Source organism: Lepisma saccharinum, chromosome 6 (assembly GCF_977018435.1).
Source record: "Lepisma saccharinum chromosome 6, izLepSacc3.1, whole genome shotgun sequence".
Taxonomy (NCBI): domain Eukaryota; kingdom Metazoa; phylum Arthropoda; class Insecta; order Zygentoma; family Lepismatidae; genus Lepisma; species Lepisma saccharinum.
Window position 1 is genome coordinate 63199118 of NC_139234.1, and position 27315 is coordinate 63226432.

The 27315-nt window shown below is 39.0% G+C and overlaps 1 protein-coding gene across 1 annotated transcript in view; it reads left to right on the forward strand.

The window, feature by feature from the left end:
- LOC145989091 (calcium-activated chloride channel regulator 3A-1-like) overlaps positions 1-20111 on the forward strand; it is a 212362-nt gene extending 192251 nt beyond the window's left edge. The window contains exons 14-17 of the mRNA XM_083124386.1: positions 255-338; positions 8030-8103; positions 15241-15376; positions 17695-20111. Coding sequence (XP_082980512.1) covers positions 255-338; positions 8030-8103; positions 15241-15376; positions 17695-18296 — 896 coding nt within the window. The 3' untranslated portion in view covers positions 18297-20111. The remainder of the gene's footprint in view (positions 1-254; positions 339-8029; positions 8104-15240; positions 15377-17694) is intronic.
- Positions 20112-27315: the final 7204 nt, after the last annotated feature.

The following is a 27315-nucleotide window of genomic DNA, read 5'->3' on the forward strand; positions in this document are numbered from 1 at the left end:
TTCTTATTTACCTTGGAGAAAGTACCATGTGAAGTGTTCATCACATATCGCAAAGTTTCTGCCTGCATTGTCTAAGCTGTCATGATGCACATGATTCAATCAATACAGACTTCAAAATGAATATCTCCCAACAGGGTTACAGAACGTTTACTGTGATGAATAAGAATATTTGTTTTGTGCTTTAATAGTACAAATTGATGTCAGTTTCTCCTAATAAAAATGAATCATTGCGTTATTTCTATCTTTTCATGTAGCAAGCTTCAGTGACAATTTCCACAGAAGGAATAAAGAGATGCCTCATGCCAGTCTGGAGGTTGACCTAAATGACATAAGTGCTCGTAAGTAAGAGCTCATACTCATACCAACAACCTTCCTGATTGGATAGTATTAATCAGGGCTGTAGTGATATATGCCATACATGCCGATATATACCATCTAGTTAACCTTACTTGTTAGTGCATACCTTCTGCTAGAATGCGCATATCTTCTACTTTTGTCTCGCTTATTATTTATGTAATTTGGCCATTACTCCAGTGAGCTTATAATCATCAAGCGATATGTGTCGATTTGCTGTGAAATCTCCCTAAATAAAGTTCTTCTTTCTATTAACCTTAAACAACTGACGACAGACTATAAAGACTCTTATTGTTAAATTGAGATCTGTTGTCTTTCAGTTTTAAACACCGAGAGAAGGAAAAAAAAGAAAATTGTTGTTTTTTCTGTTAATTTTTGTTTTTTACATTAGTATTTTTCCAAGATTTTCACTTTTATTGTAATTAACATTATCATTAAAATTGTTAACACATTTCAAACTGATAATGCAGAAAAGCAATATCAACAAGAAAATAAAATACAATAACATGTTGTGCTGTAGCCTATATTTTAAAATGCAATCATTAAAATATGTGTTTCATGTTATTTTATATTAAAAACATCATCTTATTGTAACATGCCTCTATTATTCCAAATATGGATATATCAATATCATCACCATCAGTATTCTGCCGCAAAAGACATTATTTGTAGAAGTTAATTGACTTCGTCCATATATTTAATGGAAAATATGGTTTTCACTTAAGGTTTCATGGAACATACTCTGTGAAAATTTTGAGACTACAGCAGGACTTAAAGCAACCCTCTTTGAACTCATAATTAGTATGAATCGAAGTACCTAATATTTGATTCAATTGCGAAATGAAATTGTATATTTGATTTTTCAACAATCAAATGAAGGTTTTACAATAGTAAGTCACGGAGTCAAAAATGTGCAACAGTATTTTTTTCATTGGATGACATGTGACCAGTGTACTGAGGCCTTGATCAATAGTGATAGATCGGCATGGTATCAACTCAGTCATGGCACTAACCATTTGGTTACATGGACAAGCAAGCATGAATTTATATATGTGGAAGCAGTGATGGCGCCAGTCTAAAATAAGTGGGGGGGCTACAGAATTCATAGTCAAATTCGCAGGGGGCTAACAAATATTGGCTAAAAGGTAATTATGTCATACGGTATAATTTTACCAGTGACATACTTTACAGTCAAATCCAAAGATAAATCACTTTTATGTCAATTAAAATGCAATAATTCTATTGTTTTCTTTTCTTAAGCCATTATCGAGAGGAATAGTATCACATACTTACTATTTATATGAACAGTAAACAAAATACACCATAAAAAATATACTCATTATGAACTCTCTGGATATATGTAAAAGTACTACACGTAACACTCTTTATAAGTAAAGAATGTGAGTACTTTTTTGTTCAAATTAAATAAATAACCACAGCAATAGACTACGATAAGGTAAGTCTGTTTTTATGAGCAGCTACAACCTTCTATAAATCCTAAGAGTTTGCAAGCTCTTTCTCAAAGGTCAGAATAGATATAGCATTCAACTTTCATTACCATTTCGATTACGACGGCAACACTTGATTTTTCATAAGCAGCCGTTGATGGGTGTGTGCACATTTCAATAACACAAAGCTTATAAAGTTCGTAAAAAGCAATTTTAAATATTTCAACCATTGCAAGCAGCTGCTGAAGGGTCTTTATTTTGAGTTCCTTTCTGACTCAATGTGACATAACTCTAAACTGTTCAAATTACAACGGTAGGGAGCGGCAAAAGATTGTAGCTTTTTGTGCATCAGAAAATCAGCACTATCTTAATAAAGTAGGCATCCAATAAACAAACCACCCTTGAATAGAAAGTATGTTAATGATGCCATTTTCTCTGCCATGAAATATCTTACTTTTTCTTGTTCAATGACTGAAATTCAGAACTTAGGGCTAAAAATGGGGAGGATGTTGAAATGCCATACACTTAGGAGGCGTCACTCACAAGGAACAAGAATATTTTTACTACAAATTCACTTCCACTAGGAGACAAATACATTGACATAAAAGCAATGAATATAGTTGCAACTCTTGCACTGGGCATTTTTATTAGTGAAAATAACTGCTGAAGACTTTAATTTTATTTCAGAATATATTGTGCATAAATACTGCACAGAATTGGATCAATAGTTTTAGATGTGCTTCAAAGATTGATTCTTCTGCACAGAATCAAGCTTGTCCACTATGGTGGTACTGCAGAAACTATTTCCTAACCTCACAAATTATAATTAATTAACGTAGGAGTAGGACAGCAAGCAACAAAATTGCCCAAACCTGCTGATATTCGCACCGTATTTCAATGATTACTTGATTGAATTTGTATTAAGGTCTATTATATGCACAGAGGCTAATTTGGACGAGATTGTTTTTTGAAGTCTCACTTTATGCACAGATAGGATGATCGGGATTGGACCTACAGTTTAAAGTGGGATCCGACCACTGTACAATGTGCCTCCACTGCGTATCCAACTAGGGACCCATTGATTACAAGTCGACGACGTTGGCATTACACCATAGGGGAAGCCCTTTTAGTGAAATCTGAATGACTTAATGAAATGTTACCTCCACCGGGATTGAATGTGAGACCCCTTGATATCAAGGCAGCATTTCTATCGCTAGACTATGGGGGCTGGGAGGTCAATTTTAATATTTCCAATGTATTAGCATTTAGGAATTAGGTACTTTGTGTACTTTTTCATTCTTTAACTTTGTATTTCTCCCTCTTGAATATTTGCAGTGATAAGGATAGGAAGGCTTGTGTTACTGCAGGCATAAACCTTCGGGTTTAAAGAATGCTGGAGAATTATTACTTAAGAATAGATTGTGTTTGAGTTTTAAGTCCACTTTATGCACAGTAAGGCTAATCGGGACTGAACCTACAGCTTAAAGTGGGATCCGAACCACTATGTGCCTCCACCGGGTATCGAACCCAGGACCCCTTGATTACAAGGCAACAACGACGCTACCACTGTGCCATCGGGGAGGCCCTTACTTGCTACGTTCCCCAGATTATTCTCAATGGAACTACTTACGTTTATTCCTCAACGGCGAGCCTGAGACTTATCAGCCTACTATGAAGCCCTCAGGTTGTGTGAAATCAGATAAGGATATACTTACGTAAACCTTACTAACTCTCGCACACAAAAATATATTTAGAAGTCAGTTAATGTTAATATATTACACTTTAACTCACAATTAAACTTCTTATTACAAACAAAAGTGTATTTAGATCTTAATACTTCTTCGATACACAAATTAAAACATTCACATTTCCAAAATCACTTCCATTATTTCCGCAACATCCATAATATCTCTTACCTAACAACTCACAATCAAATCTTTTAAGGTTAGTCCATGACCATAAAAGACTACCCAATTGAACGAAACAAATTACATCATAATAGACAATTAACATTTTAAACATATTAAACACTTAAAATGATACAATAAGTGGGTGCGTATCATGGCATCCTCCCACAAACAAAAAGAAAATTAACAAAATGAAAATGGAGTAAATTTTCTTTTTCAAAACTCTAGGGTCATCCACTCAACTCAACAACTGCTTCTCAGTTTCTTGGAGTGTAGGACGGGGCAGACGTATTCCAAGTGGTAACATCTAATTGTTTAACACTAGTTTCTCCACTATCGAAATCTTCCGTCTGTGTAGCACTTTCTTTCCTCCTCCAATTGTAGTTACCTCTATACCGGTTATAGCAATGTGGGGAGAAATTATTATTACCATACGAACTTCTTCTTCGGAATGGCGTTCTTCTTTCTTCTCCAGAAGATCGCTGTGATCCCTCGCAGTTCCTATTTCTGTAGAACCCGCTTCTATTTTCTTCTCCTGAAGGATTGTTACTTTGTCGAGCGCTACCACTGAAGTTCTCATTATCAGATCTTCCGTTACCAGCAGGCACCTTCGCTGAATTGGGTTGATTTCTGGAGAACGTCAATTGCCTAACTCTAGCTTGGTTGGTTCTTCTGTCCTCGAATCTCGGATTTTCTGTCCTCCATCCATCGAGTTGCTCCGAGGCTTCATATCTTCTCAAGTAGCTGGTAAGTTGATCCATGTTGCGTGGATCGCAAGTAAGTACCAACTGACGCACTCGCAGCAGAAGTTGATTAATAACCAAGTTCAGCGCTTCGCTTTGATGAACGCTATCCACAAGATTACAATACGAGCCATATGTGTCCCAGCAATATTCTTCAAGTGAGAGGCCACAGCTCCTCGAATACCGTTTGTTTCTCAGCGTCTGCATTTCCCTTTGCTTGACATCAGCAGAGGCATATTGTTTTTTAAAGGCAGCACAAAAATGTTCAAAAGTCTTCCACTTCTTCTCATTTGCAACAAACCACGCCTTAGCCTTTCCTACCATAAGAGAGGGCAATAACTTCAATCTAAAAATCATAGGGACATTCATTAGATCCAGGTATGTTATTAGCTCTTTTAAATACCTCTCAGCAGAGACAGTATTAATCTCTCCAGTAAACTTTGAAAGAGCGTTAACATCAGACATGCGAAAAGATTTGTAGGAACTATTCTTATAGGCCTTGTCACGAGATATCTCATCCTGTCCCCATCTCTCAGACTTTCCATTATTATGTCTCTTCCTGGGCTTTGTATTTTTCCTAGTTTCAGTTTCCTCAGAACTAGTGGAAACTGTAGAGCAAGAACTTGACGAGTAACGATTCCTTTTCCTCATCTTCCTCTTCGAATCACCTCTTGTTGTTGAACTGTTCATTCCCGGTTGAAATACAGCTTCACCATTTTGAGAAGGTTCTAGAACCCGACAGCCTGCCATTAACATCTGTAGTTGATCGACCTGCCTATCTACAGATGCGACTCTCTCCGTAACTTCTTCAAGTTTATTTTCTTGCCTTCTCTGATTTAGCTCTAAATTATCAAGTAATTCTGAGGAACCTTGTGTTGCTTCCGGCCTTGCAATTATTTCAACACTCTCTATTCGTCCTCTCAATTTCTCAATTTCACTTTCCATTTCCTTTTCTTTAACTTCTCTAGATGTTTTCTCCTGTGTCAAGTCTAAGTTCCACTTTTCATAATCCTCCTTTTGTTTTTCTTCCAGCTTTAGTATTAATTCAGCTACTTGCTGCCTCTCACACGCAATTTCCTTCCTCAGAGTCTCCTTAATTTCTCTACATTCCTTTCGCCCCTCTTCTATTCTAAATAATAATTCTTCCTTATCATGACTGAGCAGCTTCATCAATTCTCCTCTTTCTTCATTGCTTTTTCTTTCTTGTTCATTTCTTATCCTTTCCTGTTCCTCTTTATCTTCTCTTCGGATTCTTTCTTGTTCATTTCTTATCCTTTCCTGTTCTTCTTTATCTTCTCTTCTGATTCTTTCTTGTTCATTTCTTATCCTTTCCTGTTCCTCTTTATCTTCTCTTCTGATTCTTTCTTGTTCATTTCTTATTCTTTCCTGTTCCTCTTTATGTTCTCTTCTGATTCGTTCCTGTTCCTCTTTATCTTCATTTCTTTTTCTATCTTGTTCATTTCTTATCCTTTCCTGTTCCTCTTTATCTTCTTTTCTTCCCATTTCCATTTTCTCCATCAGGGTTTGAAACAACTGTTCCAAACAAGGACTTCCTTTGTTACCCTTCTCTTTACAAATAAGACATTTCAATTCTTCCCCCTTATACTGCGATTTTGGCAAAGGATAACCAGCACAACGTAAGTGGAAGCTTCTTTTACAATCATTGCACTCGACCTCTTCATCATCAGCTTTCCCTTTATCGGAACAGCAACTTAAAGTATCCATTTTTAACTTACGACGATCACTTCTTAAATTACGCTTCTGCATACCCTACTCAAACACATTTATCGAGCCCCGCGTTGCGGCGCCAAAAAGTTTATACCTGCTACGTTCCCCGGATTATTCTCAATGGAACTACTTACGTTTATTCCTCAACGGCGAGCCTGAGACTTATCAGCAAACTATGAAGCCCTCAGGTTGTGGGAAATCAGATAAGGATATACTTACGTAAACCTTACTAACTCTCGCACACAAAAATATATTTAGAAGTCAGTTAATGTTAATATATTACACTTTAACTCACAATTAAACTTCTTATTACAAACAAAAGTGTATTTAGATCTTAATACTTCTTCGATACACAAATTAAAACATTCACATTTCCAAAATCACTTCCATTATTTCCGCAACATCCATAATATCTCTTACCTAACAACTCACAATCAAATCTTTTAAGGTTAGTCCATAACCATAAAAGACTACCCAATTGAATGAAACAAATTACGTCATAATAGACAATTAACATTTTAAACATATTAAACACTTAAAATGATACAGTAAGTGGGTGCGTATCATACTTCAGAATAGATATAACAATGAAACCAATGAGACAACATCTCTAATTCTCATGCAATTGTCAGTACTCCAATGAGGAACTAACAAACAGAAAGGAAACATAACGCTTCTTTAGATTTTGAACGTCATCCTACTTATAAAAATTCATTTGTCACACCTGTTAGACCTAATCCGAAATATAGTGATACGATTTACAGAGGCTGCGAACAACATTCAAAGAACAATCTCACAACCACTGAATACATCCATCTTTCATGCAGGCAGATGATTTCGTAGAAAATTTGGCGACCCCTGATTGGCAAATTACTTAGTATCGAATGACCAGTGGTCCATTGATTTCAGAACACATCGTAATAAAGTAATTGTGATCTAATTGAACTAGAAAATGTACTTAACCATTGTACTTGCCCCAATGGAAGTTTCATAATTTAAAATGTAAATTTTACTATTTAAGTTTTCGGTTGAAATACATCTACCATACTACAAAAATCTAGGGAGATACCGGGGTGGCTGAGGCCTGCTTTGGGGCTTCAGCCCCCCTGTGTGGAAGCCCAGGGTATCAACATCGTGAACCTTTAGACCAAGTTACGTGAAATTAATAATTATATATGTTTTATGTTTCCATGTCTCGTACCATAGCTGTGCAGTCTAAGGTGCAAGCTTTGGCTGCAGGACACATGCAGGTGGGAGTCTCCTGGGGGAAGCATAACAATTTTTCTTGAGATTTCCGCCTGTGTATGGGACCAATGGCCACTCACCATTGTGAGGAAATTGGGCAGTTACGATTTAGTAGCATAACCCGGTCGTAGAGAACGTACAACAATGACTGGGGATTTGTCCTGCTGACCACACACCCTGCAACTGGTTGGATGGTCTAGGTGGGAGTGAGACCAGCAGTTAGTAGGTAGGCACTGGCCCTCACGGGCTGTTATTATCACCATGGGATATTATTATTATTATTATTATATATTATTATATATTATTATTATCTTTCAATACATAAATATGTATATATGATTACTTTGTGAACCTTTTCAAAGCATTTTTCCACAGTAGAGTTGCATTTGCAAATAGAACTCCTGACTTGTAGCTGTTCCAAACCCCATTCCCCCTTATTGCTGCAAATCCAGTTCGAGACACCAACTAAATAATTTTACATGTTGACAATGTATGTAATATGTGTTGTTTTATGACAAAAGTTCAAGAGAAATATTACTTTGCTCTCTCTTCTCTTTCTGAAACGACAACGTACTGAATGCATGACATTTTTTTCACATTTCAGGATCTTATGAAAGTGGAATGCAGAGAACATTTACAGGAAACCTGACACGTTATTCCAAAGAAACCTCCTTCCAGGTTGGTGTAATAAATGAAAAGAAAGTGTACTCATTTACTCAGATCTCATTAACGCTACCAGATATATTACAGTGCTGTAATTTCAAATTGAATTTTCTTAAGATAACGAAAAAAAGCAGTTGCACTATAACAAACAAAACTTGAGGATGTGAGTGATGAACTTTCCTAAGCCTACATTATTGCATTGTAGTAAGAATAATTTGATACGAAGGATTCTCAATATCTATGTGTATACTTATTTTCAGTGGTCAGTATGTGAAAACTTTAATGCCTAGTCTGACTACCATGTCACATATATCTGAAGTCATACAGTCATGAAGTGAAGTACATTTATGACTGCAGAATCATTATTATTATTTTCAAGCTTAAATCTAAAGATCAATACTGAGTGAGATTGGTCCAGGATTGACAGAATAAGACTGAATAATATATATAGCTAGGGACGTGAAGTTTTAGTTTTATTATTCACTAAATTTCGATGTTATTTTTTTACTGCAATTCAATGTTATTTTTCGTGGTTTAGGGCAAAATTCAGTGTTATTAATTTAAAACTGGTGTTATTTTTACATGCATTTTTACTGTTCTTTCCATGCTTAAAATTTTCACATTGTTTTAGTTCTGGAAAAATGAGACAAATTTTAGTTTTAATGATAAATATAATAAATTTATGACTTAACTTTGTGGGAAATGGCCAAAGTTCTTCCATTTGTACACAGAGTGCAAAACGTTAGATTCACTCAACATTCAGATGATCAGTATGTCTGAAATTGAAGCAGCTGTTAAAAGATTAAAGCCAAAGAAGTCGGCGGGGCCAGACAAAATCCCACCCTACATCTTCAAAGGATGTGTAGACATTTTTAAAATTCCACTCTTTATTATCTACAATGCGATATTATCTTCTATGCAGTTTCCCGAACGGTGGAAAGTTACTGCAGTATGTCCGGTACCGAAATCCTCTGAGAACAGGAACATACAAAACCATCATCATATAGCTCTTTTATCTGCCCCTGCTAAAATATTTGAGCAAATCTTATATTGTCACATATATAACCATGTCAAAGAAACTTTTCCTGAATACCAGCATGGCTTTCTGCCCAACTGCTCAATAGAAACAAATCTTGGCGAGAAACTGCATTATGTAAGCATGGTGCTAGATGATGGGGGGCAGGTGGATGTAATATACACTGATTTTTCCAAAGCCTTTGACACTGTAAATCATGATGTACTACTAAGTAAATTGGGCACTTTCAACTTTTCCCTTCCCCTCAGGAAACTTATGGTGTCATATTTAATGAATAGAAAACAATATGTTTCGTATAAAGGTCACACATCCAGCAAATTTCTAGTACGTTCTAGAGTACCTCAAGGGTCCAACATAGGACCTCTTCTTTTTCTTCTATTAATCAACGACTTACCAGAACATTTGATTAATTCTAGGAAACTGTTATTTGCAGACGACCTGAAATTCTTTCAAAGAATAAAAAATATTGAAGACTTGTTTGTCTACAACAAGACATAAATAGGTTGAGTGCGTGGTGCTTGTGCAACGGTCTTTCTCTGAATGCAGCAAAATGCTATTCCGTTACATATTCTAAACAAAGAACCATCTTAAATTTTCAATATAAACTTAATAATACCAATCTAAAAAAATCTGAAACGGCAAAGGACCTAGGAATATATTTTGACTCTAAGCTAACTTTCACTCACCATATTAACAAAGTAATAAGTGACGCTTATAAACTTATCAGGTTCATTATTAGAATGGGCAGAGACTTTCGAGACACCCAAACACTTAAGGTATTATATTACTCATTAGTACGTTCAAAACTTGAATTCGGGTCTGTTGTATGGAACACAGACAGTATAGTACAGACTACAAAAATAGAGCGAGTACAATCAAAAATGTTACGTTATATGAAGTATAAACTTGAAGGTACTTATCCCAGATTTGATTCGTACAGTAATCTAATAGAGGAGTTCCGAATGCACAGGCTTGATGATTGAAGGACAGTCTGCGACCTACTGCTGCTCTGGAAAATATATAATGGAAAACTTCGCTCTCCTCTTTGGACCTCACAATTTAAATTGCGCGTTCCTAACAATAAGACGCAACCCAATCACAAACCTTTTTTGTGAATAGAGCGCGGACAAACATTGTCAAGAAATCCCCTATCTGGAGAATGAGTGTTCTCTACAATGCCTTAGAAAAGCGTAACAAAAATATTGATTTGTTCTCTATGCCATATATACAATTTAAAAACAGTGTAATGAAAACAATATCAAATAACGGTCACTGAAGCATGTATGAAAACCTGTATCTCTGAACTCTCTAACTGGGCGTCTGCGTGTTGAGTTCATTAATGTAAATAAATAAATAAATAAATAAAACTATTTCAACACATCAGCCACATATGAAATGTTTATTGAATGATATTACCCAAATCTTTGAACACGGTCATACACATCACATTTCCCTATACTAACATTGATTTGTAATTGATTTGGTGTTTTAAGTCCACTTTATGCACAGTAAGGCTAATCGGGACTGGACTTACAGTTTAAAGTGGGAACCGAACCATTATGTGCCTCCACCAGGTATCGAACCTGGGACCCCTTGATTACAAGGTGAAGACTTGCTACCACTGCGCCATCGGGGAGGCCTTTCCCTATACTAACAATGCCAAAAAAAAACACTCTGCAATGTCAACCTACTGATTTGTGTGCAAACACACACACATACACGCCCCCTAACCTCCTCCCTCCCCTCCTGCAACACAACACAACAGATGCTTCTGCCTGAAAATCTTCCCGTCCCTACGAAACTTCCCTTTTGGGAAGACCCCCCTGAGAATTCCTTTTCAGGACGAGGTTAAACTCTGAAAGTCATGTCTGTGCCAAACTGCAATAAATTAATCGAACTTTCAACATCATGTGTAGGGAACGGAACTTTATGTGCTAAAAAACACAGAAATATTTATTTTTTATGTGTCATAAATGTTGAAAATATGTGATAAAAACAGGAAAATATGTGACAAAAATAAAAACATTTGGTAACAAAAACAAACTATAACATGCATTTTAAACACCTGAAATTAGTTTCTAAATGATTACCTCTTAGCGAGCAATTTTTTGGAAGAGTTGCAGTGGATCACCATAGTTTTTTTCCAAATTCTCCATTGTAAATCTGTGACGATTATCTCTAAAAAGCATCTTATATTGTGAGAAAGATCGCTCCACGTCACAAGAAACAATTCTTGCATATTTGAATCACGAAATGTCACTAACGCTTAAGTTTTCCAAAGCTTCCTCTTCCTCTACTTCACTTTCCAAAACACATGCAATTTGGCACAAAGTTTGAAAACCTTGTTTTTTCCCAAAAAAATCTGTACATTTAGACACGTGGCCGCGGTGGCTCAGTCGGTAACGCGTCTGACTACCATGCTAAAGGTCCCGGGTTCGATCCCCCGCCGGTTCAAATCCGGGAACTTTTCTAATGATGGAAGCGGCCCCGGCGTCCACCCAGCATCGAATAACATGGGTACCTGGGGGAAACCCTGGGGGGTAAAGGCAGTCAGGGGCGTGATGCTGATCACATCACCCCCACTCACGACCGGATCAAGAAAGTGTGGGGCGTTACCCCCACACCCCCTATACGCATTCATGGCGTGGTGCTATGCACAGGGGAACACTTTACCTTTACCTTTTACATTTAGACACTTAGATCCAGTGAGTTCTTGCAGTTTCGATTCTACTATACGGACTTTAACAATGGAAGCTGCCAAAGTGTTCGCGGACGATTCAAGCTTTCATATGGAATTAGAGAGAATGGACAGGTTTGTTGAGATGTATGCCAATTCGACTTTTACGGAGGGCTCCATCAACAGTTCTTGCAGAATTCTTCTTTGTCGAGATCATTTACAACAGATACAATTTTTTCAAACTTCTGGGCATAACATCTGCATCCAACCAAGTGCCCCATCGCGTAACTACAGGTGTAGGGGGAAGGGGAACCTCAGGACATTTTTGTTTAAAATTGTCTATTCTTCTAGCCAACTTGATAAAAACTTTCTTGCCATTTGAAACCAGTTTATCGACATTGGGATAAAGAGCTCTTGTCTTTTCACATATTCTATGCAACGCATGGGCCACACATTTAACGTGCACCATTTTGGGGTAGCTAACGGCAAGGCCTACTGCAGCTTTTTTCATGTAAGCTGCAGCATCTGTCACGAGGAGAAGAACATTGTCAAATGTTATGCCTTCCGGCCACAATAGCTGCATTGCTTCATTAAAAAGCCTTGCTATCATTACGTGTAGCCAGCCCCAGCTACTACTTACAGCTATTTTCTCCCAATAGGATCGTAGGCGAGGTGCCAGAAGTCTGCCAGCGAGGGTGTTCAAAGACAAAACAAACCTAGCACTCTCGATATGAAAGAGGTGCAGAGTAGCCTATAAACATTTTTCCTTCAAGGATTTCGAGGTGGATGAAGTCAATGAGCGATTTTATGTATTTAAAATGAAAATTCGCAAAATATGTATTTACATACGGAAAACTGGAAAATATGTGTTTTTATGTAAAATAAAATTTGCTGTGTTGACATATAAGGCTATAATCAGAATTTTGGCAAAAATGAGGGTCTGTATCTTATCGCAGAAAAAACATTTAATTACCTAAAGTTCCTTTCCCTAATCATGTGAGTGTTTTCAACCATTGGCATAAGCCTTGGAGACAGCATGTGCTTTGTCCCCTGCCTACCAGGGGTCGCCTCTTCCTTCGCGTGTCCCTTGTTTCCACGTTGTCAAGCACATGAATGTTCTGGTGGTGAAGACATCTGTGCTTGCACCTGCAAATGAGTGCTCGCAGTCCAGCCTGTCGCCATGTTTGTTTTGTGATCCGAAACACCGAAAACTTGCCTCCTTAACTTACCCAAATGCATGCATTTTAAACACTTTATTTTGCTTTCCTCAACTTTTCTGTGTTATCATTAAAACGAAAACTTCACGTCCCTATATATAGCATATTATTGTACAGGGTGGGCCAAAAGTCAGGTGACAGCATTGTCATAGGAAAGGCTGGTGTGTTGGAGGTCCACTTTGGCTACATATGATGTTTGGGGGGAGGGGCAAACCCAAGGACACATGTGACCACCCCGGGCGCCATTTTGGAATCCGCCATCTTGAACGCAACTTAGGTTTCTTAAATGGAACCATAGGCATGTGGCATATCATTTCCAATTGTTTTTTCGTCAGGAGTTCAATGCCGCGAACGGTTTTGTCCTATCGTGACCCTTTTCCTAATTACAGCCTGTTTTATCTATGCAGGTATCACCGACTGAATAATGGTGCTGACGACCGAAGAACGTGTGGGAATCATCCTTATGTGTGGAAATCAGAGCTCGCGTGTGGTGGCTGCAGAGTTTAATGCATTACACCGCGATAGGGAGCCCATTTCCCACAATGGTGTGGCCAAAATTATCATCATATTCCGAAAGACGGGATCTGTTGCCGATAAAGCACGCATTGGTCGCCCGAAAACTTCAACAGATGAGGCAGCCACTGTCGCTGCCCTCGCATCCTTCTCCAAAAGCCCCCAACGTAGCACCAGACGCATCGCCCTTGAATCTGGAGTTAGCCGAACGTCCATACGGAGGATACTTGCCGTTAACAAGTGGCACCCATACAAAATTCAGATGCACCAGCATCTGACAGAGGACGATCCTGACCGTCGACAGTTTGCCGAATGGGCGACAGAGGAACTGGAGACCAACCCGGATCTCCCTTTGCAAGTGTTGTTCTCCGATGAGGCACTTTTTTACGTAAACGGAGAAGTGAACAAACAAAACCACCGTTACTGGAGTGACAACAACCCACACTGGATTGATGCATCGCGGATCGTTGGTTCCGAGAAGGTTATGGTATGGTGTGGTATTTTTGGCACGATGATCATTGGCCCATTTTTCATCTTCGGCACGCTGAACGCCGACCACTACCAACGACTGTTGGATGAGGAGATTTTTCCGTCGGATTTGTCGGAGAACGGTTCATACCCAACGTTCTTCCAGCAGGGTGGAGCTCCTCCCCACTACGGACATTGTGTATGGGACTACCTGGACCAACAGTTCCCTGGGAAGTGGATCGGTCGTCGGGGACCGGTAGAATGGCCCCTACGGTCACTGGACCTCACGCCTCTTGACTTCTACCTGTGGAGCCACCACAAGGCCATGTCTTACGCCGTGAAAATCCAGAATTTACAGCATCTGGTGCAGCGGATTGTGAATGCCTGTGCTGCTGTGCGTCCGGAGACATTGTTGGCTGTGCATGAGTACTGGAAGAGGCGTGTGGCACAAACCATTGTGCACGAGGGTGGTCATTTCGAGTATTTGTTGTGAGGAGACACAAAGAGGGAAAGACAGGCCATAATTAGGAAAAGGTTCACGATAGGACAAAACAGTTTGCGGCATTGAACTCTTGACGAAAAAACAATTGGAAATCATATGTCACATGTCTATGTTTCCATTTAAGAAACCTAAGTTGCGTTCAAGATGGCAGATTCCAAGATAGTGCACGGGGTGGTCACGTGTCTTTGGATTGGCCCCACCCCTCAAACATCACACGTGGCCAAAGTGGACCTCCAACACACCAGCCTTTCCTATGACAATGCTGTCACCCACCCTGTACTTTGGTTTTTATGTGTCATTTACAGTGAAACAGATGAATAGTAATTAGATAATATATGAACTTTTCATCCATGTTCATAATGTTTTTATCATTCTAATGAATTTTGATTGAATGATGATTTAAAGGCAAAAATTCATGTACATTTTTTTTCAATAATTTTCATAACTTGTAGTGTATTTTTTAGTCAAAGCCCATTATGCTTGTGTGGTCACATTAAATCATCATCATCATTTGGTGGTTGCACAAAATATTTGCCCTTGCTTTCTCAGATCAATAATTTTTACTTGTATAATTTCATTGAGTGTATCTATTATATTATTTTATATAGCTCAACTTACAACTTTGACAAGATCCTTACTAACTTGTATCAATGTTTGCAAAAAAAATTACATACCTTACACGCCAGTCTTATCTAAGCTTTGCTCTAAAAACTTACCAAAAATTATTTGTGTTCAACAGGTGTCTCGAGAGCCAATAAAATATCCTCCGAGTAGAGTAACTGATCTTGCAGTGGAAGATATCGAGTTGAGACTGGAGGATTTTATCGTCACTCTGTCTTGGACTGCTCCTGGTGACATGCTAGATTATGGAAAAGGTAAATTAATATAAGGACCTATCTCATTTTGTTATGTTTCACAGGAGAGTCCCAGGTTTGAATTCCCAGCCTTGGCATGAAGTGTGTTTGTGAGTGTCCCTTCATCAATTTCATCATTCATCCTCATCTTTTCCTCCACAGACCTCTCCTCACTAATATAATCAACTAATCAACTTGAGCACTTATGGCAGGACTCTCATGTAGCGAAATGATTATTGGTGCAAGGAGTCCCGGGTTCAATTCCCAGTGGGAGCCCCCAGAATTTCGGTGTTGATCCAGCATCATGAGACAATTGGGGAGCTACTCAAAAAGAAGTTGCGTACTCCAGTCTCAAAAGCGACTACTCATTAGCCAATGAAAAGTGGCTGACAAGGTCTGTTGCTGCATGAAGTTTAGTTTAGTTTTAATTGCACTTCTGACAAATTCTAATTTCGTTAATGTATGTTGCTTTTTAACCTCTTGCGTTAATTGTTCAAATAAGAATGAATGATGAACTAATGAAATGGATGATGGGACACACAATGATACATCCATGTCTTGCCCAGGGTTTGAACCTGTGACCTCTGGTTTTGTAGTGCAAGCCCCTGGGCAAACATTTTACTGGTATTCACATTTCAACTGTCAAATAGCTATCAACAGGTGCTACATGAAACATTAAAAAATACTGTATATGGAATGTCGTCACTATGACTCAAAGCAATTAAATCACGAAAATAGGATCAAACATTCTGAACTACTATTTCTATCAAAAATCATAAAATGCCATTTAGAAACTGGTTGGTTGATTGTGTAAGTATAATGCTATCTTATCCATTATTCCAAAAAATAATGCTATATGTGGGGGGGGGGTGTGTGTGTGTGTGTGTGTGTGTGTGTGTGTGTGTGTGTGTGTGTGTGTGTGTGTGTGTGTGTGTGTGTGTGTGTGTGTGTGTGTGTGTGTGTGTGTGTGTGTGTGTGTGTGTGTGTGTGTGTGTGTGTGTGTGTGTGTGTGTGTGTGTGTGTGTGTGTGTGTGTGTGTGTGTGTGTGTGTGTGTGTGTGTGTGTGTGTGTGTGTGTGTGTGTGTGTGTGTGTGTGTGTGTGTGTGTGTGTGTGTGTGTGTGTGTGTGTGTGTGTGTGTGTGTGTGTGTGTGTGTGTGTGTGTGTGTGTGTGTGTGTGTGTGTGTGTGTGTGTGTGTGTGTGTGTGTGTGTGTGTGTGTGTGTGTGTGTGTGTGTGTGTGTGTGTGTAGTTCATAGGATAGAGCTGTGGTGGTTGAGTGGGAAGGGCACCTGACAGCCATGTGGGAGATCAAAGGTTTGATTCCCAGGGTGGGTGATATCAGATGTGATTTTTTCAACTATGTCCCTGCATGGAGTGGCTTTGGTGTTAAATCAGCCTCCAATCAATGGGTACCTGGGAACATCTCTGGGCATAAAGTTAACCAGATCATGGTATCGCTCACATCAACTCCACAAATGGCTGTGAACATGCATGTGTAGAGCCCTATCTCCACCCACATCTGCCTCCATAGTATGTTACAATGTGCAGGAGAAGTGCTTTACCTTTTGATTGTTCGTGAATGTCTCTAATTCGTATTCTACGTATGTCTTGCTTGCATTGTATAATTTTTCTCTTCTACAATTACAATGCTACAACCATAAAGGGTATTATTTCGGTTACCCTTTTTCATAACATTATTATTAACCTTTAGCATATGGGAGCCTCCCCTGCCTCCCCTCTTTGGATAAGAATTTTTGAGACATGTTTTTTTTTCAAACTTACCGCAATGTATAAAAATATTGTATCAAGAGAACTAATTGTCATAGAGAAATGAAATCAGTTTTTTTATTTTTGCATAATGGCATGAGTCACAGTGGAGGTGAAATTTATATATATTTAACACCAAGGACGTATTTAGAGGGGATCTAGGTGGTCTGAAGACCCCCATCTCCGAAAGACCTACCAAGTACTAAAATGTTGTGAATGAGTGTTATTGAATTCTGCCATAACTTACTGGAAGGCAAGGATTAGATTGGGACCATACGGGCTTGAATGACAGTACCAAAAAGGATGTATGTACACTATTACTTACTCGCACATGGTGATGGTTTCATTTGAAACCAGCCATCCTGAAAAGGTAAATTCTCTGAACAAGAGAGTTTATCCCCCCCCCCCTTAAATGTTTCTTCTTTTAGTTAGTTTAGTTTAAAATAAAACAAATGGATATTTTTTTCAGTTATAGTGGTCTTGATAAGTTAAATGTATGTGTGTGGCGAGGCTCAGATTCTGGAAGAGGAAGTTTACTGTTCAACTGATTTTTTTCCCTTCTTTTTACACAGCTCGGAATTATACACTAGCGTACTCGACCGACAGACAAGCATTGAAGAGAGATTTCGACTCAAGTCCGAAAGTGAAATCAGAACAGGTCCTTGGTGGAAGTCTTCATCCGCATCCAGCAGGACATAGGGAGACAGTTAGTGTCTCGATGTACGTACCGTTTCAACATAAAACAATCTACTTTGCCCTTAAGACTGATGGTAACCATGAACTTACTAGTAATATGTCAAATATTGTGCATGTTCAATTGGAGTTGTATGCTACAGAAACTAGTTCTAATGCGGCAGAAACTAGTTCTAATCCTACAACTACCACTCGTATGGCAGAAACTAGTACTAATCCTACAACTACCACTCATACGGCAGAAACTAGTTCTAATCCTACAACTACCACTCGTACGGCGGAAACTAGTTCTAATCCTACAACTACCACTCGTACGGCAGAAACTAGTTCTAATCCTACAACCAGTCGTATGACAACTTCAAGTGTTACCACCATAAAAGATCAAAAATCTTCAACCGCAGGCTATGCCTATGTATCTCCAATAGTACTTTTAACTATAGGGTTAGTGCACACCATAAACCAATTACAGCTCAGACTATAATGAATGAGTTGAACTAGAAACTTGTGAAGACTGTATTACACTAGTCCTAGATGGTTGTGACCTAGGTTGTGATTTAAGTTCATTGAACAGATTCCTTTTAATGTGTTCACAATTGTGATAAAGATGGCCACATTTTCAAGGAAAGTTCAGGGTGACCCTCAGGAAACAGCACAAAAGATAAAGCAGTATTCAGATGCACTGCCATACAAAATTTTAATAAAAATCAGGGACATCTTTATCCACTTATGGTTATGAAGATAAAAATCTCTGTTTAATGGACAAAAAATACATCTGTCAGTTTAACTAATTTAAGACTGTTACAATCATTACATATTGAAATGTACAGGGGATGGACAAAAATATGGAAACACCATGACATCGGAACGGGTGATATTAACGCAATTTTTCCACTTGAAATCAGACTCAGTGTGACATTCTTTTGCCGTGAGATTGGACCCTGTCGGACTGGCAAGAGTTTACAGTTGCACTGCAGATAGCGTGCAGTTCAGTTGATACTGAATCATGTCCGAGCTGACAGTGTTTCAAACAGGGCAAATTGTTGGTGCCTGCCTTTCAGGTCCCTCTGTTTCCAAAGTAGCAATGTTATTTCCAAAGTAGCCATGTTATTTGGCGTATCGAGAGGGACTCTATCCAAGATCATGATGACACAATAATGTGTCCGGAAAGACATCATCAGATAAACACCTGCATGGACGAAAATGTACATTGAGTGACAGGGACAGAAGGACACCGAGAAGGATTGTGGCCATGTTTTGCATGAAGAATGGTGCAAGATCCCATTATCCATCATCCAGGACTTGTATTTGTCCATTCCTCATAGACTGCAGGCCATTTTGGAAGCTAAAGGTGGTCCTGTACTTTATTAGCTACAGCATTCCAGTTTTCTTCGCAGGTGTTTCCATATTTTTGTCCATCCCCTATGTATTGTATTATATTAGTACATATTGTTCTTATATACATGGTCACAGACATAGTCAGTTTTATAAAGTTCGTATCATTGTATATTTAATGTTTTTTTATTGATCAATTTATTGTACTCAGCACCTGCATCATTTACTTTTGATTATGTTATGTGGCCAGTGCTCAATGTGGTGGGGAATGGAGGGGTGTAAAATTTTCTTCAAGCATTCCTCCACTGACTGTATTGTCTCCATGTTGATGCACACAAGCATCCCCAAACTCCACAAAGTACCCACTTTGAGCACTAGATGTGGCAATACTAAAAATGTTACTAGAGCCAAGTTATATATCTTAAAATATGGTGTACTGCTTTGGTCATTTCAACTATACTTTTCACCTGCTACATGAAACAGTTATGCTACATCAGATGAGTCTTTGGAACAGTGCACATAGGTAACTTGATGGGGCCAAGAAAAGGTACTTGCCCCCTCTGCCCCCCCAAAAAATACAAGTTTACTAAAATTTGCTAGAAAAATAATAAGTAATTTTTATGATTTCACAAATGTAACAGTTGTTTAGCAAAAAAATCCTGGATGCAATTTTTATGAGATTGAAAACTTTTTGATTCTGCCAAAGTTAGGGCCCTAAGTTATACTCATGGCAAGCAGATATGGTGAGAGGGTGGAGCAAAGAAGTGCATGCAGCTGCAAACGTCTGGTATCTGAAGTCCACATTTATGTCAATTCTTTCAAAATGTTCACTAGCATTGGTTAAAAGAAGGTGCTGAGTTGTAGATTATGAGTTTTTCTCCATGTATGATTATTAAGCTGGAGTATTTATTGCAGAAACGTATTTTTAATAAATGCTGTTCATGGAAAAAAAATATTTTTAATAAATGATTTTCAGCTTCTGTGTGTTTCTTATAAGGAATGAAAACACTTATTCTTTAACTTAGTTTTCAGTAATTATGGTAATTGGTACTTTTCATCTGGGTAAGTTGTTGTTCTTTCAATTCATATGCTACGTGCAGTTATATTAAGAAACATGTACAGTCACAGACACTCCTGGGTTGTAACAATTCAATTGAAAGTCAATGATATTGTTACAACCCAGAAATGTCCATGACTGTACATAGAGTACTTGAAGATAGTCTTTCATACGAGAAAATTCTAACTTCTATCCGACACCATCCACATAGATGGTTCGACTCCTAATGCTCCGTGAAGGATGCTACACAAAGTAAACAAACATAGAACCTAATCCTTGTCTGAATATTAATGACAATGGTTCATTAACAATCTTACTCATTCCACAACATCCCACAGATGCTCTATGTCAGTGGTTCTCAACCTATTTCCTATCACGACCCCCTATTATCACACCCTCTTGCTAGCCACCCCCATATGTAATTTCTGGTTTGTAATAAGCATTTGTGTGTGTAAGCACATACAACTCTGCAAAGAACAACAAGGGATCCCAAACAAAACCAATCCCTTTCCAATTGTCAACAAAATCATTTCTCCATTGTTGATTTATTAACAAACACAGGACAGCTATTGCAAATTGGTGCTTAGCCTTTGTAATTACCTCGGCAGCCCCGAGAAAATAATCAATTGTTTACAAATATAGCTGCTACAACCTCAATGCTTCTCCAAAACAATGTAAGATTTACCATTGTTAAAGATTGCACACTTTTTCCTTCCCGTTCCGGGTTCTTTATTGTTCAAGCAAGTTTCTTCAACTGTAGTTGAAATGTAATGACATCAATCATTGAGTTCAGTCAGTTCTTCCGTCTTGTGTCGCCAGTTTTGTGTGCACAAACATAGCTAATACACTGGTATTGCGGTGTTGTCGGTTGACTTGTGATATTGTGTACTGTAGCGTCGTGATTTGAATTCTGTGCTATTAATGAAAAATGAAAATGGATAAGTTCCTCCAAAGACCTGGAAGTTCTCGTTCCGCAGATGATGAACCATCAAAAAGACAGAAGGTCAGAAGATACGATGAATCGTATTTGAGGTTTGGTTTCACGGTACTTGGAAATCAGCCACAGTGTGTGCTGTGTAATGAACTGTTGTCTGCTGAAAGTAAAAAGCCTTCCAAGATGTTACGGCACCTCCTTTGATGAAAGATAAACTGCTTGAATTTTTCCAACGCAAACTCTCTCTACTTCAAAATCAGAAGTTAACCATCACCCATATGACCAATGTTAGTCAAAAAAGCACTTCAGGCATCATATCAAGTGTGTCTGAGAATTGCCAAAAAAGGCAAACCACATTTCATTCTTCCTTGTGCACTTGATATAGTGTCAACAATGATCAACCCCGAAGAGGCTATGAAAATATCAAAGATTCCATTGTCGAATGATACAGTGGCAAGGCGTATTTCTGATTTGGCCCAAAAAGTTTGCGACCAGCTGAAGGACAAGATTAAAAAAGTGAATTTATTTCTATTCAACTAGACGAGTCCACAGATGTAACAAATTGTGCTCAGTTCTTGTTTCATCCAATTCCAATCAACTGAATCTGTGGAAGAGGATATATTGTTCTGCAAACCCTTGCCTCAACATACAACCGGTGAATCTTTATATCAGGTGTTACTTGAGGCTACAAGTCCATTTGAAATAGAATGGGAAAAGTGTATTTCAATCTGAAGCGATGGTGCCAAGGCCTTAACTGCTAATAAGAGTGGGTTTGTCGAAAGACTGAGATCTATCATGCCAAATGCGAAATTGGTGCATTGTTTCCTACATCGGCAAGCCCTAGCCACGAAGAAAATGACAGATGAGCTTCTTCAGGTTCTGCATGGTGCTGTCAGAATTGTTAATTATGTGAAGAGTCGCCCATTGCAGTGTCGACTGTTAGTAAAATTGTGCGAGGAAATGGGTTCCATCCACAAAAAACTATTACTGCACACTGAGGTAAGGTGGTTGTCACGTGGGAAGGTGTTGAATAGGTTGTTCGAACTGCGCTCTGAATTGTTACTGTTTTTACAGAAATCCAATCCCCAACTAGATTAATTTTTTAACTCTGAAACATGGCTGCTTCAGCTGGCTTATCTGGCTGAAATCTTCACTCATCTAAATGACTTAAATTTGACCTTGCAAGGACGGGACAAAACCATTTTATTTGTTCAAGACAAAGTAAATGTTTTTCAGAAGAAATTAGAAGTTTGGGCATCCAGAGTCAAAACCCACAATTTTGAAAATTTTCCTCTGACTCAAGACTTTATTTCAACTTGCAATTATTCTTTTGACATGAAGACGTTGTCCAGTTTAACGTGCAAACATCTAGAAGGGCTTCAAGAACAGATGGTAGAACATATTTTTCCCTTTGATGAAAATGCCAGTTCAAGATGGATATTAAACCCCTTCATTGAAGAGGCCATCAAAATAGCCAATCTAAGCCCACAATTTCTTGACAAACTGACAGAATTATCATGCGACAGATCTTTGCAACTGGCATCCTGTAATGAAGACCTGGACAAGTTCTGGCTGAAGAGAAGAGAAGAATATCCTGGTCTGGTATCTGTTGCTTTAAAAATCATAATTCCCTTTGCTACATGCTATCTGTGCGCAAGTGGTTTCTCTTGCATGGTAAGCATTAAAACAAAGACCAGAAACCGTTTGTCAGTTGAGAATGACTTGATAATGTGTGTCACGAAAATTGAACCGGACATTGCTGCACTAGTGAAATCACACCAAGCTCAGGTTTCACACTAGCCTTCATTTTGCATTATATTTCAATATGCAGTTTTTGTTGTATTTGTATTTTTCTTGTATTTCAATATGTAGTTTTCACTAGATTCATACCTCTTTTATTTGAATTGTTGTTTAAACGATTCTTCATCTGTTAAAAAATTTTTTAATATTTTTTGCTATATTTAACCATAAGTGTAGAAATAAAAATGTCTATCAAAATAAATTCAAAATAATTTAAAAAAATATTTTTTCCACTACTATACCCTAATTACATTTATCTTTTTCGCCTCCCTTCGCGACCCCCATGAAATCCTCTCGCGACGCCCAGGTTGAGAAAACCTGCTCTATGGGATTAAGATTGGGGGAGTTAGGGGGCCAAATCAAATGCTGCGTCTCTGTGGAATGTTTCTCCAGCCAAGCACGATGGCACCATGCATTGTCGTCCTGGAAAATGCCATCCCCATGTGGGTAGAAGTGTTGCATTGTGGGGTGTAAGTGGTCCCCTAAAACCTCCCAACACACAACTGATGTTACACCGCAGTCCATTCACACCAATGGTCCCAGTCCATGCAAACAGAAACAACCCCACACCATACAACCACCCCCACCTGCCTGTGCAGCACTCACCATGCAGGAAGGGTTCATAGCCTCGTGCTGTTGGTGCCACACATGCACATGCTCATCACAGTGATGTAGCAAAAACCGTGATTCATTGGACCAACACACCCTTTTCCAATTGTCCAGAGTCCAATCAGCATGCTCATGGGTCCAAGCGAGACGAAGTTGGCAATGATGGTGTGTGTGGAGTGGGTCGCCTGCTGTGAAACATGCATGCCAGTGTGCGCCTCACAGTTGCGTGGGATATGGATGTTGAGCATCCACTGTTGTATTGGTCCCGTAATTCCCAGACCGGATGCTGATGATGCGTTCAGCTGTCATGAGCCATTTGACTCCACGCTCTCCCTGCGGTGTCACCTTTCGTACACCCTTGCAATTCTGCCTCTTGGTGGTCGATGCCCCATTTTCTTGCCACTGTCTGGGTTATTGACGCACCTGATGCCCAGGCACCCAAAATCAATGCCCTTTTGGAATGTCGTTCAATCCTAACCACCTCCCATTTTAGCATGTGCTGTTTGACTAACATGTAGCGTTGTGTCTATACATTCACCACGATACTTCCAATCAGGGTGGTCACGTGAGCAGAGTAGCTGCTGGGCCGTTCCTTGTTTGGAGGGGTGGTCGCAATTCAGTGAGCACTCAGTGTAGGTAAATTAGGCAATAGATAATGCTGAATTGAGATTACATGCTAATATTGTACCTGCTTTGTTAGGAATGTAGCCAAATGGTTAGCACTCTCACCTTTGGTATGAGCAGTCCCAGGTTTAGGGGGTGGAATTAGTCAAAGGGTAAAAATTACTGATTTAACTGAGCAAAAAATACTAAATAATTGACCAAATACTGACCACTTTAATTACAACCTAGCAATAAAGAACTTAAATATATTATCTGGCCTCCACATCCTCATAGCCAACCTTCAAACATTTTTTTATTAAAGAGAAAACGTGTGTTTTTATGAAGAATAAAATACGTTTTTATTATTGTACCAGGTGTGCCAGTTAATAATTCTTAATTGATCTGAAAGAAAACAAGTGTATCTGGGGAGAAAGGTAACAAATGCTTTATTCAAAGTATGCGCCATCGCTAGCTATACATTGTGCCCTTCTGTCCGTCAAATTGTGGATGCCCTTCCAGAAGAATCGTTCACATTTTGAGTTGATCCAGTCAGCAAGCCATTGTTTGACATCTTCGTAATTGTTGAAGTGTTGCTGGGAAAGTGAGTGAGGCATCGATGAAAACAAGTAATAGTCCAAACGGGCTAAGTCTGGTGAGTATGGCAGGTGGGGCAAGAATTCCCAGCCAAGTGCAGAAATGGTGTCTCTGACGCCTTTTGCTTTGTGTGTTGAGGTGTTGTCATGATAAAAAATCACTTTTCTGTGTCTTGTTGCCCAATCTGGGCGTTTTCAATCAATGCATGGTTCAAATTGATGAGTTGTTGACGGTAGCGAACGGCATTCACCGTTTCACCTGGTTTCAGAAGCTCATGGTACACCACACCCTTCTGATCCCACCAAATGCACAGCATTGTCTTCCTTCCGAAGCGATTCGTTTTTGTGTTCGATGTTGAAGGTTGTCCTGGGTCTACCCATGACTTTTTGCATTTTGGGTTCTCGAAGTAGATCCATTTTTCGTCCCCAGTCACTATCCGATGCAAGAAAGACTTTCTGTCATGCCGAGAAAGCAACACTTCACACACCGTTTTTCGCTTTTCCATTTGTCTGTCGTTCAGATGATGTGGGACCGAATTTTCCTGCCTTCTGGATCTTTCCCATGGCATGAAGACGATCAGATATGGTTTGGCGACCAACATTTAACTTCTCTGCCATTTGTTGTTGCGTTTGCGTATCATCTTCGTCCAACAGTGCTTGCAATTCGGCATCTTGGAATTTTTTCGCCTGGCCAGGGTGATCTTTGTCTTTCAAGTCGAAATCACCACTTTTGAATCGTCGAAACCAACGCAAACACGCGTCTTGCGTTAGGACATTGTCACCATACGTTTCCACAAGGATACGATGGCTTTCACTCGCGTTTTTCTTTTGATTGAACAAGAAAAGCAGGACGTGCCGTGCCGCACATGCTCCTTATTTGGTTTGAAGGTGAACATGTTTCCCACACAAACCCAATATCACGATCACTCGCACTCCGTTGCACATCCACGGCATTTTGACAGGTACTGTCCTGGCAACACACTGACATGACAGTTGAGACTGTGCACCAACCCTTGCTTCCAGCGACGAAATTAAGAATTATTAACCGGCACACCTGGTACAAAAACACTTAATTTGAAAATTATCCCATTTTAAAATGAGGACAAAACTCAATACTTTTCTGCACTGCTTCTGTGTGTATTTTCATATTCTCTTATCTCCTCCCTCTTCCCACTCATTCTAGCATAAGTGTTGCCATGCTAACTCCCCTAATGTTATACATGTGTTTCTCAACCGCCGGGCTGCAGCTCGGTACTGGGCCCTGGCATTAATTATACCGGGCCACGAGAGGTGGTCCTGAAGTTTTCAACTTGCAGCACAAGCTGGAAACATGACCTTTCGTTTGGGGTTCACTAGTGATAAGAGGAAATTGTTTCTCACCAGTACTGGTGAGAAATCAAAGCTGCTGAGAGGGAACTGTCTCCTGTGCAGCCTCCAAATTTGAATTTTTACAGTTGGGTCTTTCTCGAGTTGGTGAAGCGACTTGCAGCTCCAGATGGCATCCACATGGAAATATGATCTTACTTTTGTTTGGGTTTCAACTGTGATAACAAGAAATGCCCTCGTGACAGTGGTGCTGTGAGATTAAATGATCTAACCGGGGGACGTGTTTCTTCCTGCCTTCAAATTTGGAGGTTGATGGAAGAGGAGCATGGCAAATTTAATTTGCGTAGCAATTTTCCTTAAAAATACATTGAAGTGGAATTTTTTGGTGTCCACATGGAACATTCCAAGGAAAATCAGCAGTTACCAAATTAATTTAATTATATTGGCCAGAGGGAACTAAAAGATTTCATTAGATCCAATTCTTGTCAACTAATTTAAACCAAATGCTATATTTGTCAACAAGCCTAGACATAATCGAACTAATAATCTCTACGATTACGCTATAATTTATTTGTTAATATTAAATTTCAAGAGTAGATATTAATTAAAGTGGGTTATTCCATGTCAAATTGACCAATTTCAGAAAAGTTTCCAGGTCATGGTTTTTTCATTTGGATGAAATTTGGCATGAAGATTCAATCATGTCTGAAAGGTTTGTATTCCAAATATTAGGTTCCTCCAAGGAATAGTTCTGGACTTATAGTCTGTGGAAGAAGATGGTGTGCAACAGAAAATGTGATCCAAATATGAGAAATGAGCCTCAGAGCTAAGTTCAGGACTCAATAACTTTGGAACTATTGATCACAGCCTAGTGATATTTGCACACCAAACAAACCGCTCACAAAGGAACACGTGTATTGCATCAAAATACCCTCAGCTTGTTTACGTTAGCAAATAAAATACCACAAAATATGCCTTAAAAAGCCTTACATGTCAAAAAATGCATATTTTGTGTGCCTGCTGTTACAACTGTAATCCAACCAGGAAGGTGGCATTGATTTTTCTAGCAACCCTGATGTGAGCTCAGTATGCACACATTGTGTTGTCTCCATATATATCACCCAATCCAAATTATATGGGGTTGAATATGCAAGAAATTGAAAAATCACTGGAAAATGGTGGACTTTTGAAATTGTGTAGTACAAAAGGGACAAGAGATATCCAAACGAAGTTACACACACTACAT